This window comes from Drosophila serrata, unplaced genomic scaffold, assembly GCF_035046125.1.
Source record: "Drosophila serrata isolate PLE 108 unplaced genomic scaffold, ASM3504612v1 contig_276, whole genome shotgun sequence".
NCBI classification, from domain to species: Eukaryota; Metazoa; Arthropoda; class Insecta; order Diptera; family Drosophilidae; genus Drosophila; species Drosophila serrata.
In genome coordinates this window covers 3,226,298-3,248,455 of record NW_028257174.1, presented here as the reverse complement: position 1 = coordinate 3,248,455, position 22,158 = coordinate 3,226,298, and the positions used below count along the sequence as shown (strand labels likewise).

General features: G+C 38.0%; 2 protein-coding genes across 2 annotated transcripts in view; both read right to left on the bottom strand.

The window, feature by feature from the left end:
- LOC110180526 (uncharacterized) overlaps nucleotides 1–12,484 on the bottom strand; it is a 28,443-nt gene extending 15,959 nt beyond the window's left edge. Inside the window, 2 exon segments of the mRNA XM_020948194.2 lie at nucleotides 8,775–9,240; nucleotides 12,291–12,484. Of these exon segments, the coding sequence (XP_020803853.2) occupies nucleotides 8,775–8,885 (111 nt within the window). The 5' untranslated portion in view covers nucleotides 8,886–9,240; nucleotides 12,291–12,484.
- A 1,390-nt stretch (nucleotides 12,485–13,874) lies between these two features.
- On the bottom strand, nucleotides 13,875–21,913 carry Pp2C1 (protein phosphatase 2C). The gene is made up of 3 exons (XM_020948209.2): nucleotides 20,092–21,913; nucleotides 17,579–18,026; nucleotides 13,875–17,518 (listed from the first exon to the last, which is right to left on the bottom strand). The coding sequence occupies exons 1-3, from the start codon at nucleotides 21,005–21,007 to the stop codon at nucleotides 14,620–14,622; spliced, it is 4,263 nt and encodes a 1,420-aa protein (XP_020803868.2). The 5' UTR covers nucleotides 21,008–21,913; the 3' UTR covers nucleotides 13,875–14,619.
- Nucleotides 21,914–22,158: the final 245 nt, after the last annotated feature.

Sequence of the window (22,158 nt, the reverse complement as noted above, 5' to 3'; positions counted from 1 at the left end):
TAGTTAAAGTTGTCAGAAAAATATTAATAAAAATTTTAATTTTTTAAAATTTTAAACTGATTACGCAGATTTAATAATCTAATAAAAACTAACATTGGACAGCTTTCCGATTTAAAATTAATGCTTTTTTGGCTTAGTTATGAGTTTTTGAAAATTTGATTTTGTTGAAAAAATTGTGATATAAACAATCGATAAAAATTGATCCAAGGAATGCGAATGTTTTAAGCTTAGCTATGATCGATATCCGATTCGATTAATATATCATTAATTTGATAAGTAAGCTAAATAAGTTATGTAACTAACATAATAATTAAATTAATTTCTTTCTGTGCATCTCTAGTTTTTCCCCGTCATTTTCCGTCGTCCTTCTGGGGCATGCAATCTGCAAAATGAAGCGAAAATGTTCCTAACAAGCACAAATACACACATTTATAGATATATATATATATATATGTATATATATATATATATATATATAACTACACCAATCCCCCAACCCCCCTCTTAGTCAACTTTCAACCCCCTTTTGGGGGAGGGGGAAAATGCGGCGCTAAAAATGGCAAAAATTACCGCTCGCTGCCTTCGATGCCGTTCAAATTGAATTAAATCAAAGCAAATTGCCAACAACAACAAAAACAACAAATAACCTTGAAGCTCTTCAAGTAAACCCACATCCCTCCCCCCCTTACCACCCCCTGCCTCATCCCTTTTGGCATCCTCCATTTAATTGAGAATTTCCCGCGAGTGTGTGTATGTTGTGTGTGTGTGTGTCTCCATGGAAAGTGTGAAAATTGCCACGAAAGAGGTGGTAACTGGAGAAGGGGCTAATTGGAAACTATATCATGAGAGATTCCCCATGATATATAGACAAATATATACATACATATTCCGTGTTATCTGTGCAAATATCAATGAAATGCAAACTAGAGACACAATTAACACCAAAAAGAACAAGATCAGAGCTATGAGAGATTCAATATAAACACTAAACAAGCTTAAACTTTAAGAGGAAGCCAAAAAAAAACCTTAGGAAAGAACTTAAAGAAAGTTCTGGGGAACTAAAGATAAAATATTTCTTCAAATTAAATATTTTTCCAACAAAATTTTGAAGAAATTAAAGCTTATTTCTTCTAACTTAAAGAGGAAGTTAAAAAACTTTATAAAATGACTTTAAAAAAGTTCTAGGGAACTTAAGGAAGGCCTATCGATAAAATATTTCTTAAACGTAAATATTTATTCAACAAAATTTTCAAGAAATTAAAGCTAAATGTTCAGATATTTATTTAAAAATGGGTTTTATGATTCAGGAAATATGAGTCAGGAAGCTCAATGGGTAAATACAATAATGATATCTGTAAAAATAAATATAATTCTTATTAAAGGAATTGCAAAATGATTATTTATTGTTATTACAACATTTCTGGGAAATTAAAAGCAGCTGAACACACAAGTTTATGACACTAAATCTAAAAAAAAAGTATACAAAAGATAAGAATATCTTCAGGGAAAGAATTAGGGTGTAATACATCAAAACTTGTATTTTACTTAAACTATATTTTATTTACTTAAACTTTAAATCTCTTAAACCGCTTTCTTTCCTTAGTTATTAATTTTTTAATAGCTCCTGCCCTTTTCTCTTTGATTTTTCCCTCCTCTGATCGAGTTTTCTCTTCTCTACTATTTTTTTTGCGTGGGTAGACGGGACTAGTTTCCGCTCTTGCCTAGAATGCATTTGCTTATTGATGGAAAAACCAGTTTTTCCAACTCTCCCCAATACTTCCTGTCTCCGATACCCGGAGTGAGAAGAGACAACAGTTACACACAGCACACTCACACTCGTAATAAATGCATAAATATATAGCGATTTAGGTTGGGGAGAGAGAGAGAGAACATACAACATAAAGATAGATAGAGCCGTCGTTTCCGCTTTGTCACTTCGCCACGGGTCTCCTCAATATGTATATATATTCCATATCCCCTTATTCCCTATCCTCGCCAGAAGCCCTCAAAATCCATTTCCAAGTGCAGTTCCATAGTTCCACACCCAATCTTTATGGCGATAAGAAAGGGCCATAAGGGCAAAAAAACATCCAAAGATTGTGTGTGGAATGAATGAACGAACTGAGGAGAGTCAAGGTTACCTTGGGGTTTCTTGAGATAATGCAAAAAGTCTCCTTTTAAAATCAGAGGGAATTGTTTTCTTTACTATAATATATGTAAAGTGATTAAAATAATAAAATAATATGTCTTAAAGTCATAAACTATCTTCAAGTATTAAAGTCCATGAAGAATTATATAGATTTAAAGGATCTTTCAATGTCATATTCCCATATATTATTTAGTTGAATTTCTATATATCATTTTGATTATATTATATATATAATACCTAAAAATTCGAAAATTTCAAATAAAAACAGTGATAATGATTATCAGCAAATTGAAACTTAGGTCTTAGGTCAAAAGCAATTGATTTTAATCATAGATCTTTAAGTGCTTTAAGGAATGTATATTTATATAAATTAAATCCCGCAAAAATATAAATTTTATTCTTCTATATTCTATAATATTTTTCTATACACCTTTTGCTAATTTTTTTCAAGTGCACACGACACAGGAAACCAATCCGACACAGACCAAACATAAAACCCCAAGCCAAGAATCGTGTAGCCCTTGTCTACCCTTAATAAATACAACAAAAACATATATATAAACATATTTCAGAGGAAGTTGGAAAAGGGGCGTGATGTTGACGTGGCATAATTTCATATGCTAATCCGGTAGCATTGTTCCCTGATGAATTTCCAATGTGGAGCGACGATCAACGACAACTGCAATGGGAGAACTACAAAGACTTTTACTCCAACAAAAACTCCAACACCAACACCAACTCCAAACTCCAACTCTGACGCAGACAGCTGAAAAATCCAATTACAACCAACTGCTGCTGTGAGTTTGGGATCATTAACTCGGATCGAAATCTGAATGAGAATCATTTTCTGGCTAATTCATTGAAAGCTGAAACTGGCCAAGAAATGTGAGAGGGCCCACGCAAAACTTTCACACCACAGGGAAGGAGAATCCACACCAGAATCCAAATAAAACCACAAAATAAAAGACGCCGTGAAAAGAGAGACAAGAGAGAAACCCCATCGAATCGTGTAGATTTTCTGTGGGTGTATATATATCTATAAAAATAATATAAATAAAACCAGAAATGCTGTCTCTAAACAAAAGATACTAAACATACCAAAATTAGCTTTAGTTTTTTTGAACTTGAACTTAGTAAACTTCAATACTCCTAAACTAAGCAAATTATAAGATGCCCGATTATGGTGTCATTACTCGTGAAGGTATTTCTCTGACGATGTTAGTTAGGAATTTAAGTTTGTAACTAATAGTTGAAAATGAAGTCATGCGGTGAGTTAACTTTATAATATTTATACAAAAAAAACTTGTTGATATAGACATTTATAATTTATTGTACATTCTAAGCTTAGTGTGCATTTGCAGGCAGAGGTGGGACAGAGAAATTAGGAAAGAAATTAAGGATTTGGTTTGATTTAAATCCAGAAAATCTTAGATGATGATTAAGACAAACAAGTGTCAAATATTTATTTAGAAAAAGAGGATGTCTTAGGGGTAGAAGCAAAGATTGTACAGACTACACCATACATACGAATGTATGGTCGTAAGGCATCTTATGAACTGTAATGTCTTTGGTAGAAGTATCTTCATCTAGTTGTAGAAGTATCTTCATCTTATAATATTAATATTTATGGAGATATTGCTCAAAACATAACAAATATTTAACATAACAACTTAACTGTAAATGATATATGCTTTTCCTTTAAATATTTCATGTTTTTTAGGAATATTTTAATAAATAAATATCACAGCTTAGTTTGGAATTATTGTAGTAACTTTTTTGTAAATTCTTTGACATATTTAAGACTATAAGAATGAACTACCTCATTTCTTAATTCCCCCTTTTGAATATATATTTCTACCCACAGATGATGACTTTTACGATATGAATAGTTCCATCTGTATATATTTACCACTCAACCAAAAAAAAACACACTATGAACTACTTACTCTTCCCATTTATATTCTGAATTCATTTTCGATTTCGATGGCTCACTGGGTGGTCCCTTCTCTTCCTCGATTGGAACTTGGTCAGCACATCTTTTTCTTTATTTTTTTTCCTTCGAGCTTCTTTTGAGGGGTAAACAAAGCGGAATCAAAGCGCAGACAAATAAACACCAAACATGAGAGCACACACCACACACACACACATTCCATTCCATACGTTCCCAAGTGCAGTGTGCGACTTTATGACGGGGGAAACCAACCAACCAACCAACCAAACATACCAAAAGATACAGATACAAAACAATCTGTAAGTGGAAAGAGAAACACACACATCTGGCAAAATGTGAGGGCAGCTGTCTGTCTGTCTGTCTGGAAGAGGAAAATAACAATCGAAATGGGACTGGGTATGGATATAGTACCAAAGAATTGAGAATTGAAGGAATCTGGTCCTGTTGGAGATGAAGATGGAGATGGGGAATGACCCAATCACAGACAGATTGCAGTTGGCATAACATAACCCACAACCCAAGCTCTTTTCAAGAGAGTTGTGTGTGAAAGCGTTGACGCAGCACAGTCACAAAAGGTTGACACAATCCATCCACAAGATACTCGAAATGCAGATATACATATGTATATTGTACTATATATATACGTTTGTATGCCAGTGCAATCTGCATAAAATGCTGGCTAAATATAGAGCAATCTGTGAAGTAAGCCCAAACCAAAAAAGGAAGCCAGAGCGGATGATGGGGTTTTTCGTTTTTTTTTTTTTTTTTTGCCATGAATACAGTAATGCAGGAAAAGATTGAGAAAGCCGGCATGTATCTTTCTTATTTTTTTCTTTGTTGTACTTTTTATCATTTGGCAAATGGAAAAGTTGAGAGATTGCATGCATTTTTTACAAAAAACTTACAATTCGATGCTGATTTATTGCAGTTTTTTGTCTATAGAAAACATATAGTTTTGTCTGTCTGCTTAATAAGCAGAAAACTTGTAGAATTGGGACTGAAATTGTATCTGAAGAAAGCATTATAATAGCTCGTGCTCAAGTCTCATCATTTTCAAGTCCCAAAAGCGAGTTTAATTTTAATTTTATCAACCTAATGCGGGTCCCTCACCCTATATATATATTGTATATAATTTTTTTCCAACACCCCTTCTTCTTTATAATCCCTAACCCGCACTATATAATACATATATATGTATATATATATAGATAGAGATGGGGTTGTGTCTTTCCATCTCTCTCTCCCTGCTGTGTTGTCATTGTCCACGTCCGCCTAGAGCTGAAGGTTGAATTGATCAGCGTCATCGAGTGAGCTCTATAATCAATGCAATGAGTGCTGCTGCTGCTGGATGCTGGGATTGAGCTGGTAAGCTTTCATGGGAATCCCTCCGGAGGATAGTCGATGACTGAACGTTGATAAGGACCTAAAGCTAAAGGACCTGCCGCCAAACAATTGCCTCGAGTGTTTATCGCATTCCGAAGCGTAATCCAAAAGTGATGTAAGTAAGGCGGCGGCGGCAGCGGCTGTTCTCCTTTTGCTTTGACAACTGAAGCTAACAAAAAAGAAAATAAAGCTAAACCCGGCGACCCAAAGCCAAAAGCCCTTCTTTTGCCATCAATTAGCCAGCATTAACACTTGAAGAAAATGTGCAGTTTTCTTGGAAAGATATAGGAAAGATAGGGAATATAAGACAAGATGATAGAGAAGATGTAAGAGAAGGTCTTAAAGGACATATTTCTTCGAAGATCAATAAATCACAGTGAAATATATGATATAAATGTGATTTGGTATATTAAGCACTTCTTAAAAGACATCTTTCTACTAAGATCAATAAATCACAGTGAATTTTATGAGATAGTTGTGCTTTGCTATCATTGTAAAGTAGTTTATCTAAAGATATATAATTATATATATAAGTTTTAAGTAAGTTGAATTTTCTAGCCTTGTAATAGTATCTTGCAATCCTTATCTTTTGTTTATATAAAAAAAATCTTCTCAGTATTCATTCCTGTATTCTGTTACTTGGGAATTATAGTGTCAATACTAATGTCAAAACAGTCAGCAATTAACTTTAAAGTTTTATATTATCTTTAAAGTTAAACTGCTTTTAATAATATATATATTTCTTAATAAAATCAGATTAAAGATTTCTGATTTTAAATATATATATGTTAAGGGGATTTCTCCACTCAAATTGTTACTTGGGAATTATAGTGTCATCACAATCATGTTCCTTACTTGAGAATTATAAGTCAGCAAGTGGCTCTTAAGTTAAATAGCAACTTTAAAGTTATGTACTAATTATTTTGGGGATAATAAGGGTCTTAAAACATATTTAAATGAATATTTTTCTTAAAAAAAATCAAATTAAAGATCTCTAAATGAAAATAAATAAGTTTTTCCTACTCATTTTTTAGAAAAGTGCACGGCTTCTGACTTTTGCTGACGCGCGTAAAAACTACGCCCCGAAAACCAGGAGACCCGACCTACTACCACCCTACCTCCTCATTCCTTTTCCCGAAGCTTTGGTGCTGCAGCCTGACCTACATCCACGTCCATGTCCAAATGCAACAACAACAACAACAGAAACAAACAACAACGACAACGTCAACGATGGCAAACGCATCGGCGAAAAACACACACACACAAAATCAGCCCAAAAAAAGAAAAACCCGAAGCCGTAGCGTAGCTCTGAGCCAGCTGACCTGAATTTTCGCACACACACACACACACATACAGACTGGAAGCCGGCATTTTCCACAGCATCAAGGAAAAAGGAGGATAGAATATAATAGTAGAGAGGAGAGAGTAGAGGAGAAGGACGAAAGTCAGCTAATTTTAATCAAATTTTCCCGTTGCGATTTTAGCAATGATTTTCTGAAGGAAGCAGGATGTAAAACCAAGTGAAAAAAAACCCACAATTTGCATATGTTGATTGAGAGGGAGGGAGGTAGGCAGAAAGGATAACGAAGCCGGTTAAAAGGGCGTCGTCCTTTTGCTCCTCCACCCCTCCTCCTCCTCCACTCACTGCTCAAAAATAATAGCGGTAAAGATGTGAGGGAGATAAGGACATGATCGCTGGTCAGGGGCGAAACAAAGAGAACACAAAAATAAAATGGGAAAACGGGGCTCAGGAGGAGGAAGGTAGAATAACAAGGGAAAAGAGCCGAAAAAGGAAGCCGGAAGTGTGCAGCTGCCGCCCCCTCTCCACACACACACACACAAAAAAAAATCCCCTCTTTAGGCCCAGAGGCGTCACATGTAGCGCACATGGCGGGAACAAAATGAAATTGAAACAGCTGCAAATGAGAGAGAGAAAGAGAGAGAGAGCAGGATAAAACGAGAGGCTGCACATGGCTAAAGCGGAACAGAGTGGAAACGAAACGGGAAGAGGGGTATGAGGGGTCAGGCAATGGAAATTGAAATTTATCCACGCGTTTTTTCCACGCTCCCTTTTTTTGTATTTGGCCCTTTGTCTTCCTTTTATGCAATTGCAGGTAAGAGAAAAACACAACAACAATAAAAGCAGATAAATAAATGAATAGAAAGGAAGGGAAAATGAAAAGCAAACCGAAACAAAAGACACAAAACACACACGACAGACCGAAATTCCAAAATAGATGGAACTCAAAACTCAAAACTGAAGACTGAAAAAAACTCGAATCTCAAGTGCTTGAGGCTCAAGAGTTCCGCTCAAGTGGCACTTGGAATAACTGACAAAAAAAAAAATAAAGGAGGCAAAGAAGAGGCGCTACATATTATGCCCATTATGCACAAGTACCCTATATATATAATAAGTACTATATATAGTAGGGTACTCTCTGGATAAGATACAAATGAATCTAAGACTTTTGTTTATAATTGCTGGGGAGGCAGTGTCTAGAAATGTAGTGAGTTTTCGGGGAATCCCCTAGTAAACATCTGTGATTAGTGTTTATTTAATTCGAGATACTTCATAGTAGGGTATTTTTCTATTTAACCATATTTGATAGTTCTATGAAAAGTTTAATGGTTCTTTGATTGGTATCTTAAAGATCTTTGATCTCTCATTATTTGCCTTCTTGAGAGATATTATCTATAACTTTTATCTTAGATTTATACTTTCTTTTTGATTTCTGGTAATTATAAATACAGGATTTCTGGATAAATATGAATCTATAATGCTTTTTACTTTAATTCCGCAATTCCCCTAGTTTTATTTTCAGCGTTTCTTCTTAAATAACTTTACTATTTTGTATATTTTGCAAAACAAAGCTTTCAAAATCCTTCCCTCTTTCGATTTTTCCAATTATTGGTATATTTATACTGTTTTTATCAACGTATATAGTTTAAAGGTTGGTCCTAAATTGAATTCATTCCATATAATATGTAATATAATATTTATAAATAATTTATTTTTTAATATAAACATTTTTAAACCTTACTATAGCTCTCTTTTAAACCCCGACTCTTTCTTTAAATACTTTGAGTAGCTTAAAGCCTCTCTATAGCTTAATTACCCCACAATACTCTATATCATATGATACCGTTAAGGTAATTGCTTCTCCCCGCCCGTTATAATGCACTTCCCTTAGTCACAAAATAGTTTTTTAGTGTTTTTAAAATCCCAGTGTTATTTATCCGTTAACCATCACTATTATTTACCGTTATTTAGGCTTAAAAAGCAGTACTCACCTCGAGGTAAACATCGCTATCCGGATTGAAGGTGTCGTTAACCCGACGGAATGTGTAATTCACGTGCGGAATCGAGTGCAGGATTTTGACGAGAATACTTGGTTGTTCCATTTTTGTTGCTGCTCCTGTTGTTGTTGTTGTTGGTGTTGTTGCTGTTTCTGCAGTTGTAGTTGCACACACACATGCACACTCGCGGCCACAAAGGAATATAAATCGCTCTCCTCCCTTGCTCTCTTCCTTTGATACTTTTGCGTTATATTCTTACGGGTGGGGGCGTTTCTGTGTGGGGTATTGTGTCTGTCGGTGTGCCTGGTGCGTCTGCGTGTGTGTGTCTGTGTGTGTGTGCGAGTCTGCCAGCGAAGGACGTCGCTGCTTTTGACGTCACAAAACGCCGCCGCCGCCGCCGCAGATGCTGCTGCCGCTGCTCCTGATGCTGTTGCCCGAGAGAGATAGAGACACGGCACGGCTGCAAGAACAAACGAAAACCAGAGAGCACCGTTAGGAGAGAGACAAAAGAGAGAGCAAGCAAGGGTCCTGTTGCAAAAGCAACAACAACGCATGCTCTCTCTCCACTGTCTCGCTCTCTCTCTCTCTCACGCGCGTCCTGCCCGCTGCTCTAAATTTTCACTTTCACTTTTCACACACCCAAAAAAAAAACACACACAAGACTATGAAAAATCCTGAATTGCAAAAAAATGCACTGCTCTTTGATTCAAACAAACAAAGGGGAGAAATGACACAATCAATCGAACTCAATTACACACTCTCCAACTCACACACACACAACATGTAAAGCCCGCCTGCGGTTTGTTTTGATTCCGCAAAAAGAAAAAAAAAACAGGATATGGGAAATGGGCGAAAACTTGCAGCAATTTCTGATAATTTAAGAAGGCTTTCATGGGCACTTGTTCTATTTCAATCACTCTACCAATCGCTTGGTTTATTTATATATATATATATATATTCAAACAGGACGATATAGAACCTCCTTCAGTTCAAATCGCGAGTTCAGGGCGTTGTTTCATTTACCGTTTCGTTTCGTTACCGACTCGTTCCGATTCGCGAACAACCGCCTCCTCCACGTCCTCTGCTTCGTCCTCCCGCTCACCACCACACAATATTCTGACCGTCGGAAGTTGGCAGAAGTAAAAAAAAAAGATATTTATCAAAATATCATGTTATCAGCGACGGTACTCCACGACTTTTGCACACATGCAATCTTTATCCCCGAAATATCCGCGGATACTTCTTGACCCGGCAATTTCTCGGACACACGGATGTAACTACACACGACTTCCGACTTTCTCCGAGACCGAGACGTTTTTGAAATAGGGCTGAATGGAGGAGGGTTGTTGAAAATGTATCAAAATATCAATACATCGATATATCAAAATGATATATTTATATCGCGATATTTTACTTGCCCAAATATCGATGTTGCGTATTGTCTGTCAAGTTTTTCCCATAGAGAAGGTAGATAACATCGAAAGAGGTCACAACTGGTGGTGGTTTTTGATGAAAGGTGGAAAACATGGCTACACAAAAACGTATCTACTCCTGTAATTCCATTATTTTTCACATTTACACAAAAAAATCCTATTGTTTAGTACCGCTACCTTAAAAATGTTAGATTTCAATATGAAACTGTAGCAAAATTTATTAAATTATGTTATTAACGATTATCCTGATTTAAACAGCGGCCCAGGAAATCACGGCTTATATCGAGTGCCATAATTATCGGTGGTTTTCCCACCTCTAGTCAAAAGTGCAATAACAAAGAGAGCTACTTTTCATACACAGGCGCTCTCCCACGCTCAGCCTTTCCTGCGAGAGAGCCGAACCAAAAGAGAGTCAAACGGACAGCCAGGATTAGAGATGCCAAGTTTGGCAAGTTCTTTTTGCCGACAGATTTATCTGTTTTAAATTCAAAATATGGTTTAAATTTAACTTTTATAGGAATGCGTAGCTTATATTTTTTTTAAATAACTAAATTAAATTTAAAAAAAAAAGAGCTGAATAGTAAATGTAGAAAATATTCTGTAAATAGGCATTCTCTTGCTTTTAATTTAAAACAAATTATATACTTAAAAAATAAATATATGGTTTGATTATTTAAAGCCTAAATAATTATTTATCGGACAAATTGTTATCTTTATCTTGTTTTCTATCTGGTTTTTGCTATCTCAAAATATTCTCAGCCCTATCAGCGGCTAAAACTGCACAACGCTCTCTTGTGCTCTGTAAAATAGAGAGACATAGGACGTACACGACTTGTTGATACCTTATTCAAACCTACATGCAATTAACTTCTACATAATTAATTCTACATATAATAGCAATTTTAATATGTATTATCTATTAAAAATAAGAGGCTTAAAGTCAATATTAATGATCCCTCTACTTTACATATAACTTAAGCGATAACCAACTAGCCCCACGCTTGAGAAGTAGGGTGCTCTATCTCTCGGCTCTCCTTTGACTCCGATTAGCGGGATTGAGAATGGAGCTCAAAAGGAGGAGGAGGAGCAAATGGACAGTTGTAGCGTAGTCCAAGAAGTAAACAAGAAGGAGGAATAGAGATAACGATAGTTGGCTTATTTCCTTACTTCTTTCCTTTTCTTTTCTTCTAGCTTTATTTGATTTTATTTTATAATTTTTTATTGAGGAAATTCAAAGTGCAACTGCAAGCTGTTTTCTTTTTCTTTCTGCTGATTGTTCAATTTTCTACATTTTTTCAAGACTCTGTCTGTGTGCCAGTTCCTTTTGTTTTTTGTTACTTTTTTACTTTTATTGTAAGAGTAGTTTTATCAAAGTCAAGCAAAACGAGTTTGCCAGCGAACAGAAAAGCTTAAAACAAAAGCAAACGGCGACAGCAACTAACAAGAATAACCACTAAGTGTGGGCCAAGGGGGCGGGGGTGCATTGGATACCCTACCCCACTCCACTCTTTTTTTTTATAACTTCAGGTTGCCGTAATTTGAGGCAGCAGAAATTCTTCAACTTGGCGTCGTTGGTTTCGGTTTTCTACTTTATCGCTATTGCTATTGCTTTTCACTCTTTGCCCGGCCTCAAGTCGGTGGAAATATGATTATTAATAATAAATATTTGTTCAATGGCGGCGGACTCATCATGTTTGTTGTTGTAGTTGCTGTTCTCTCTCCTCCTTCTCCTTTCGGTTTTTTTCTTTCTGTTGCAGTCGCAGACACTCACTTACACACACACACACACACAGATAAACATTCTTATCAAGGAGCGCACGCACATGTGAAGTGTAAATAAAACGGCAGAAATTGAACTGAATTGAGCCAATTGCCAGGCCATTGAAGTTAAAGTGCCACTAAACTTGAACTTGCCACTTTAAACAGGCAGCCTCTTATTTATAACAACTTCAAATGGAGACAAGAAATGCATTAGGAAGAAAAAAAAAAAAAAAAAACGCACTTTCTCACTCCCACTCACTCCTGTTACCATCACCAACACACATACACACGCACGGAAACAAATTGTTATTCACACCTTTAATTGCCGCTTTGGAACTCGCGAACAACTCGAATCTTTATGACCGATCCCACCGCACGAATCGGCTAAAGCCTTTACATGTTCAGTTTTATTTAGCAAACACTTTTCTGCGCGTTAAAAACGAGAATTTCCGAACGAAGGAGATGCGAAACAGTCGATGTTGCCATCGGTACTATCGATGTTTTTAGAAAGGCGAGACATCGATATTATAGTCAATACTATCGTAAATAGCTAACTATCACTATCGATATTGATCGCCTGTGCGCAGTTAACATGGCGAGTTAACAGTTCTGTTAGAAAAATTAAATTTACAAAAATTAGAATTATAAAAAATAATTTTAAATGTAATATTTTTTTTAGAACAAAACAAGTTATTGGTTTACCTAGAATAATAATAAATAATAATTTGAAAAATGTTAATTAATTTGTAGCCCTAAAAGTCCGGTAAATGGCATAGTACATCGACTGCATTTTTTTGCTTAACAAAGAAACATTTCTAGATATACTCGGCTGGTGATATTTTTTATAAGAATTAGTACTTAAGAACGTCAAATTTTCTTTAATTAAAGTTTTTCTCGTCAAGAAAATAAAAAAAAATAAACATTTTTAGATTTTAATATTTAATAATTTTTATTTTAATTTTATAAAAATCGGAATTCTATATTTTATAGCTTCCATAGAAGGGATCAGGAAGTTAGTGGAAAAAAATATATAATTTTATCATGTTTTTAAATATTTTCATCTATTTTGAGCTATGATAATTTCGTATAATTTTTGAATTTGCTAATTATTTTTATGGAAATCGGAAAAATATATCATATACATGTGTACATATAACTTTTGAAAAAATAATATAAAAAGTAAGATTTTTTTATATGGTTTTTTTATTTTTTGACATATTTGCATATATAATATAAGACGGTTTAATTTAATTTTAATTCAATTTTAAAATCATATTTTATAATTTATAAAAATAATAAAAAAACATAAAGCGGTTATATAAAAAAGAAATTATATAAAAATTTCCAAAACTTATATATTGTACCCTGGCAGGGTATTACAATTCGCACTGAAGCAGTCATTTCCGACCCCATAAATTATATATATTCATGATCAGGAACAAAAACCGAGTCGATCTAGCTATGTCACTTGGAAAACAAAAAATTTTAATTTTTTTCAAAATTTTTTAGGGGGCTAAGTAGTTAAATTTATCAAAAAATTAAAAAAAAAAGAATTAATTTTTTTTTAATTTTAAACTTTATGTTCTGGTTTGTTAACCTAATAAAAACTAGCATATAAATGTTTTCCAAATAGAATTTAAAGGTTTACCATTTAGTTTTTCCAAAAAAATATAATATAAATATAACGAGTTAATATTAAATAACATTTTGATTGAAATCCAAATACATATGTATTCTTTGTTAGACACACTTGAAGATTCTGTGATATAGATCTATCTTTATAGCTTGTGCCCAACGATGGTCCAGAGTCAATATATAATAAAAGACAATCAGATTTGAGGTCCTGCAAGTGAATAGGAAGCTCCATACCCTTAGATTTATAATAATACTTCAGCAGAAATTAATTATGGAAAAATATCATATGTATTTCATTGGATAATGCGATAGCACGAAATGACAGCAAATAAATACACGGACAAAATAATATATATATGAAGATTATTAAACTTATTAGCATCTCTCATTTGTTAAACTTTAACTTAAATTTAGGAGTGTAGCTTAGTCCATAATAATAATAATAATGATAAAAAAAAGGACAATACACGGGAGTCAAAGTACTTTAAACTTAGAAATACAATGATTTACGAAGAAAATCAAGAGAAGACCTTCCTGGCATTACAAAAAATATATATGTATATATATATATATTACATCTATATATCTCTCTATATTATATATTTATATATATAATATATATCTCTTTATACTATATGCTAGATGCGATCTTAGAGCTATGAATTTATTTTATTATTAATGGTTTAGTTATAAATATATATATGTTGCGTGTGCCATAATAATATATAGCTCTCTATAACGCCGCTATTTACATTTACAACGATATCATCTTAATTGTTTTGTCGGTGTGTGTTTTTGTGTCTGTGTTGTGCACATACAAAAAATTTTCTTTTCATTATAATTAAAGGACAAGACTGTCAAAGGATTTCGATTACAATTCAATTTGTATAGATTTTTTTCTTCGATTTGTTGTTGTTGTTTTTTTTTTTTGTTTAGGTTTTCCGTTGCTTAGGATTTGTACTTGCAAGTTGCTCGCTCATTTTGTTATTTTAATTTTATTTTGGGATTTCTCAACGCCGCCGTGAGGCTCCACCCGGTCCGTTAATAGCTGATCCTGTTGCTGCTCCGCTTCCTATGAATCCGGTGCCCATGCCTGCTACAGCTGTTGCTCCTGCTCCTGCTCCAGCGGCTGCTGCTGCTGCTGCTGCCGCCGCTGCTGCTGCTGCTGCTGCTGCTCGGCTGCGGGCACTATAACAACTAATGGCCGTCATCATACTTCCAGTGCCACTGCTACTGCTCCGTAGGGACCATCGCTTGTTCAGATGATCCGCTGCCGCTGCCAATGCTGCCGTATAAGCTCTGGTTCCAATGGCCAACGTGGGCACTGATGTATTTAGCTTTTTAGGCGAAGGCGGTGGCCTGGCTGAGATGGCTCCATTGCAGGCCTGCAGGCGAGTTGGCTTCGATTGGGCTGCCACACCACCACCAATGGAACTGGCACTTAGGGTGCTCCTTCGCAGGCTACGTCTTTGCTCCCGATCGTTGTGACCACGTTTCAGGCGTCTGCTGGCACTTGAACTATTGTTATTGCTGCTGCTGCCCCTGCTGCTGTTGCTATTGCTGTCCGGATTTGAGGTAACAACACGCTGTGTGCTGGGGGCTATTGGTGTGCCATTGGCTCCATTTGTTGGCGAAGGATTAACAACAACCGCTGGCGGTGTACCGGGCACATTTCTAGTCCTCAACGTTCGCTTGGTAATGTCATGGCTTAGACCCAAGCCCAGACCCAGATTGCAGAGACTGCTGCGCAGTTGACGCTTGCTAACACTTCCGCTGGCGCTCAGGCTGTGATTGTGACTGCGTCGTGTTGTCATGCCACCGCTATTCCCACTCGAAGTGGCAGCCGCTGCCACCACATTGACGGTACGCCGACGATTGACAGGCGTCACCGCAACCGCTGATGAATTGCTGCCGCTGGCTGAACCTACGCCTCCGCCTCCCACACGATCAATGGTATTGCCGCCCGAACCACTTGCTCCTCCAACTCCACTGCTGCTGGTATCGTTATAAGCCACAATTGCGGCAGCACTGGCATTGATAAAGGACTTGGGTTTGCCATGCTTAAAGATCTGACGCCGCCGCGTTTGCATGTGCTGATGATTCTCATTGGGCACATTGCGATATCGTCGCATTTGACGCATTCGCGGCTCACTAGTGGCCAGAGTACTGGCTAGCTCAAGGGCTTCCTCCACACCGGGATTGGCCACCGCCGGTGAGATTTCAGCCTCTTGCAGCTTTTGGATCTGCTCAAAGATATAGTGGACGGCATGGGCATCTTCTTTGCGTATTTCAGCCACCGTTTCGAGGACAGCAGCAAGACCTTGTTCCATTTCTTTTTCCTGATTTGGCTTCTCTAGTTTGCGTTTTTTCTGGGATGCCTCTTCCTTGATCTCTGTTTGATCTTCTTTATTTTGTGGCAAGGCTGCTGCAGTCATTTGTTCCATTTGCCGGGTTGGTGTTGCCGGCAATGTGGAACTTACTTCATTATCCTGCAGCTCTTGATCCATATCCATTTCCATCGCTATGGCCATTTCGCTGTCATTGATATCTTCATCGACATGGTGTTGTTTGGGCAGCGTGGTACTCCAATTGGTAGTTGGGAAACTAAACTCTTGTTGACCTGAACTGCTGCTGGCCACCTCCATTTGTAGCTGTTCGCGGTGATGTTGCTGCTGCTGCTGTTGCTGCTGTTGCTGTTGCTGCTCCAGGGCCACCTGCTCCTCTTCGGCTCGCTCCTGCTGCAGCAAAGCATCCAGTTCAAGCAGCTCTGCGGGCTGTTGCCATGCCTCCGCCACTCCTGCGCTGACCTGTTGTGGTTCCTGTTCTCTCTCTTGCTGCATCTGTTCGCGTCTTGTTTCCAGTTGCGTCAGGGAGTAACCCTCCTGTTGTTGATAGTGTTGCTGCTCTTGAATTATCTCCTGCATACTGCGATCCACCACAACGGAGGGGGAATGTACAGAGGATTGGTTGGATGATGTGGCTCCTGCTGCAGCTGCCGCCTCTGCTGCCGCCGCTGCTGAACGGGAACGTGCCTCTTGCTCTTCTTGTTCGTTTAGCAGGGTATTATAGGACTCGGCAAAGCTATAGCTACTCTCCAAATGCTGTTCCAATTCGCTATTGGCTGCTGGATTTGTTGCTGCTGCTGCTGCTGCTGCTACTGCAACTGCTGTCGGCGCTGGTGCAATGGAGTTGGCATATATGGCGCACATGTCCAATGCAGGACGATGCTCATCTGGTTCAGGATCAGGTTCTAATTCGGTTTCACCATTCCACGTCGATTTGCGCCATATCTTTCGCGAATTAAACAAGCTCTGTTGATGTTTATCATTCTCAACAGTGGTCTGTTTGTGTTGCTGCACTTCCTCTTCGTCTTCCTCGGGTTCATCCTCATCCTCATCGGGCGTATCCTCGTCCATGGCAAAGTAATCAAAATCACGATAGGCCTCTGGTGGCAAATGACGCTTGGCCAAGGCACTGTACGGCGTATCGAGGACATATTCCTCTTCCTCGATGAGAAAGTCCTGCGGACAATCATTTTCGATATCCACCGGTGCATCATCATCCCCCTCATCATCCTCATTGTCTTCCACCTCGAGCAGTAGCTCCACATCCATATCGGGATCACGGGCGAGTGCAGATTGAGCCTGGGCAGTGACGGCTGCTATGTGAGAGTTGTGCGAATGGTGAGAGGCTGCCGGTGTTAATATCACAGTTACCACGGACGTATTGTCCGCCCGCATCTTCTTGGAGGCCCAGGTCTTGAGGGCCTGATCGACCAGCGCCTTGCTGGGATTCATTACGTCCTGTTCGTTGAGTATCTCGCCAATTAGATGCTCTTTGCGTACACTGTCCACCGCTTCCTGGGCGGTTACCACATTCCACAGGCCATCGGTGCCGAAGATGAGGCATCTGTAGGATTAAAATCTCACTTTTAAACAGTTCTAAATGGAATTTAAAGACCAAACTCACCTGAATGTACTAGGATCTATTTTGACCACCTTAACATCGGGATCGGGACTGACGACAAACTCCTTGCATCGAGAATTGTAGCTCCAGAGATCACCCAAAGATCGGGCTACCGCCAAAAAGGGTATATCGTCGACAACGGTGCGGCGACGGATCGGTCCACGATGCATGGGATCTCTGGGTCGATTCCATACGACACGAGGCACACCAGATTTAATGGCCACATTGCCACCGGATCGCTGAATGCGCATCTTTTCCGCCAACGATTCCGGTTTATGATCCGTGGTTAATTGACGAGCACGCCAGTTGCGTTCCCCTTTGTTCTGGTAGCCCAGCACGATGCCAGAGTCACCGACATGGCCTATATAGATCTTCTCCCGACGCATAAAAGCCACGGTGGCAGTGGTTCCAGCGGTGCTCAGGTGTCCATTGGCAGTGCGAGGCCATTTTTCTGCAAAAGAAAATGGTAATAAAGTTAATTTTGTAATTTTTAAGGTGGAAAATTAATAAAATAATTAAAATACACATAACTAAGCCAAAAATGTATTAATTTCAATTCGGAAAGCTGTCCTATGTTAGTTTTTATTAGATTAATAAATCTGCATACTCAATTTAACATTTTCAAAAAATTCAAATTTTTACCAAATTTTTTTTTTTTTAATTTTAACGATTTTAACGATACCCCTTCAAAAATGTTGAAAAAATTTAAAAATTTTAATTTATTCCAGAGATGGCTAAATCGATTCGGCTGTTGATGCTGATCAAGAATATATATGATTTATAGGGTCAGAAATGACTCCTTCACAGTTTTAGAAGCTTCCGACTAAATTATAATATAATATAATACAAAATAATAGTATAATACATTCCTATGAAAAATCAGAGTTTAAAAAACTCACAACTAAGCCAAAAATGTATTAATTTCAAATCGGAAAGCTGTGCTATGTTAGTTTTTATTAGATTTATAAATATGCATACCCAATTTAACATTTTCAAAAATTCAAATTTTTACAAATTTTTTTTTTTTAATTTTAACGATTATACCCCTTCAAAAATGTTCCAAAAATTTAAAACTTTTAATTTATCCCAGAGATGGCTAGATCGACTCAGTTTTTCATGCTGATCAAGAATATATATGATTTATAGGGTCGGAAATTATTCCTTCACATAGTTACAAGCTTATGATTTAAATTAAAATACCCGCAAAGGGTACTTATATTTCATTTTAAGTGCATTTATTTGCTGTTAAGCTAAAAACATATTTAACTTCATTCCAAAATTATACATTTTTAAAGCAATATTCTAATAATGCTAATAATAATTCTTCCGTGATATGAAATAAAATAATCATTTCATCATATTGTGAAATAATAAAGGTGTGTTTCTTGATTTAAAGAATATACATACATATATGTAATTTCAAAATTCAATTTAAATGTTTATGAAACTTTCACAAACTTTTTGAATAGAAAGTCAATTTTCAGCCCAACAGATTTTTTTTAAATCAATAAAACTTTCAGTATTTTTGCGCTAAAAATGGTTAGGTATTATCTTTGGGGGGAAACAGCAACAAAAAATATCAAAACATGGTTAAATATTGATATTTCCCACACATAAACACACACACTCATGCATGCGCATGTCTATTTACATGTATCTGGCATCCCTTGAATTTCTCATTTCATTTTTGTTGTATTTAGTTTAGTCATGGCAAAGAGGAAATGGGCACACATTTATTTTCTCTCCTCTTCTGTGCCTTCCATTCTCTCTCTGTCGTTTCGAAACGCCTTCATGAGTTCGCGCCACCAATCTATATGGTGGACCCGCTCTAACGCATGGCTAGAGACCGTAGCGGGGTTGCCAGAGTACAGCCTTTAACGGGAGTACAGCCATATGGCAAGCCCGTGGAATATTCCACTCGCCCAGCGATAACTGCCGCTGTATGTGTGGTTGTGCGAGTGAGCGTGCGAGAGTGGGCAGACAATAGAGATGAGCGGTTGAGCGATGGTTGAGTCACCGCGCGCCACAAACACACGGTTGCATAATTGCCTAGAGGTGGGAGAGTGATGGCTGATGCTTTTATGGGGTCACTTTAATTTTTTTTGTTGTTGTTGGTGGGGGGATTCAATACGGCAGCAACGGCAACCCTGATAACAGGGGATTTACCAGGTTTGGCAAATCAGCAAGTGTGTGTGTGTGCCTGTGCACTTCCAATGGGCGCCTAAATCAAAAGTCGTGCGTGACTAAAAGTTGCAGCGGTACATCGCTAACGGACATTTGAACTGTTTAAATTTAACATGGGGGAAAAATACAAATACAAAATGGTGCATTTTCCATGGAAAATGTTGGAAGCGCATACTATTTATACTCATTCCGATTCTCAGAGGGGGTTTGGAAGTCATATTTCTAATGAATATGATCTGTATGTTTGTTATTTTACTGAACGCACAGACTGTGGTGTAATTTTTCTGCTATACCCAATGCTTTGTGATTTTTAGTTATTTTAATAAGCTCACCTTGTTCTCGCCACATGGCGAAATGCGTGGCAATATATCCTTCCCTTATGGCTCGCAGCACATCCTCATCATTATCCGACCAGAAAAGCTTTTGCTTGACAATCTCCAGCATTAGGTGCTCCTTGGCGAATAGCGCTGCCTCCGGGCCGCCGTGGCCATCGTAAATGCCAAAGAACGCATATTCCAGCTCATGGGTTAGCGGTGATTCCTGATAGGCAACGGAGAATTGATCCTCCATGTACTTCCTTCCTCCTTGGCTGCACTGTCCCGTTACGCGCATATTCACGCCCAGTGTGGAGCAGGGCGAGGGATTGGAAGCACTGGAAGCGCTGCTGTTTGGTGAATTTGAATTTGAATTTGAATTGGAACTGGTGCTGCAGTCATTATGATGTGATCGCGGATGACGACGGAAACGGGATTGTACGGCGCCACCGCCGCCCCGAGACCGGGTCGCCAGCTGTGATTGTTGTTCCGGCTGTAGGTGCTCCCGTTCCCGATTCTTTTGGTTGAAAGGCCTCGCTGGTGGTTCCGCCGCATCCACATCCATTTCCATGCTTCCAGGCGGCATAATTTTTCTCGCCGGTGCAACGACAACAACACTGCTGGCATCCAATGCTGGATGGCATTCACCGTTGTTGTGATTGCTACTGCTACGGGCGGAGGAGGACGACGACAATGATGACAATGGCTGCTGCTGGTGATGATGATGGTGGGGACTAACGGTGGCAATGCGGGGCGTGGCGGTATCCGCATAGTAGTTAATAATATCGTATTCCACCTGGGTCACATCCTGCTCCGCGCTGTTATTTGCCGTTTCCTTTAAACGCACCACCGTTCGTTCAATGGCCGACTTGATGAGGCATCTATTGGTGTTGGTAGTGGTCTGGTTGATACTGCTACCTTTTGCTGGCAACATTGTTATAATTTCTGTTTGTGTGTTTTTGTTTATGTTTTTGCTGCTGCTGCAGCTTCTTCTTCTTCTTGTTCAGCTTTGGCTGCTCTTCCTCTTCCACAGCCCGTTTCCAGTTGTTGTTGCTGCTGCTGGTGCTGCTGCTGCTGCCTTCTAAACGTCTCGCAGTGTTGTAATTTCCGATGACATTTGGCACTCTCGCACACGTACATCAACACGAAAAAAAAATACAAAAAAATACAAGAAGGAAAAGCGAACACCAGGCGCGCGTCTAGCCGTCTCGCTCTGTCAGCCAATGCGCTGCCTTGCCGTGGCTGTTAAAGTGAGATGACTATACACACACACAGTACTATTCACAATACGTTACTGTATCTGTGTGCGTTTGTTTCCAACGTATTTACGTTCGCCTACTCTGTGTGTGTGCGTGCTCCATCTAGCGCCGTTCCTCTTGTTGTTGTTGTTACTGTTGCTGTATGTTTAGTATTTTGTATTTTGTAAAATCGCCGCCAAAAAATTTCCTCCTGCCTCGTTCCAAAATCAAATGTTGTTTATAATCCAAAATAAGGATGTATTCGAGGGGGGCGGGAACTTGGGTTAATATCAGCAGAGAGAGAGCCGATATACACGAAGATAGGAGAGTGAAGAGTCAATGCCAGCTGTGGGGCGCGCAGTTTCACCTTGATGATTCGTTGTTTGTCAGCATTTTCGTTGCAATTCGAGGAATTTCACTTTGCTCACACAGATTGTTTTCTTCAAGCGCGTTCACTTTTACACACACAAGAAAATGCACGGTAAATTGTTAACAAAAATCGTTGGAAAAAAATAAGACGAGAAATCAAATAGAAAGCAAGCGTGCGACCGTTTTGAAAGTAGAAGAAAAATACCACTTCCCTGCAGTACAGAAAAAATACTAAACGCGTAGATGAGGGTTGGATACCGATGGTTCATCGATAGTTATATACTTTTTCTTACTTAATTAATTAAATCTTTAAAAATATGAGTATATAAACGGTCATGAGGCAAAAAATGTATATGGCTTGTAATATGTAATTATAAGAATGTATTTTCTAAACAAATAAACACCAAATAAACAAAATTTTTTTTGAGAGAGCTGAAACTCTAAACATGCAATGAATGTACATTGACATTTACTACAG

Bases quoted from the DNA above. Each gene is read 5' to 3' on its own strand.
- Pp2C1 (XM_020948209.2), bottom strand. From the start codon at position 21,007: ATGTTGCCAGCAAAAGGTAGCAGTATCAACCAGACCACTACCAACACC. The intron at 18,027-20,091 runs GTGAGCTTATTA...TTTCTTTTGCAG, and splicing joins CGCCATGTGGCGAGAACAAG to AAAAATGGCCTCGCACTGCC. The intron at 17,519-17,578 runs GTGAGTTTGGTC...TTAATCCTACAG, and splicing joins ATAGATCCTAGTACATTCAG to ATGCCTCATCTTCGGCACCG.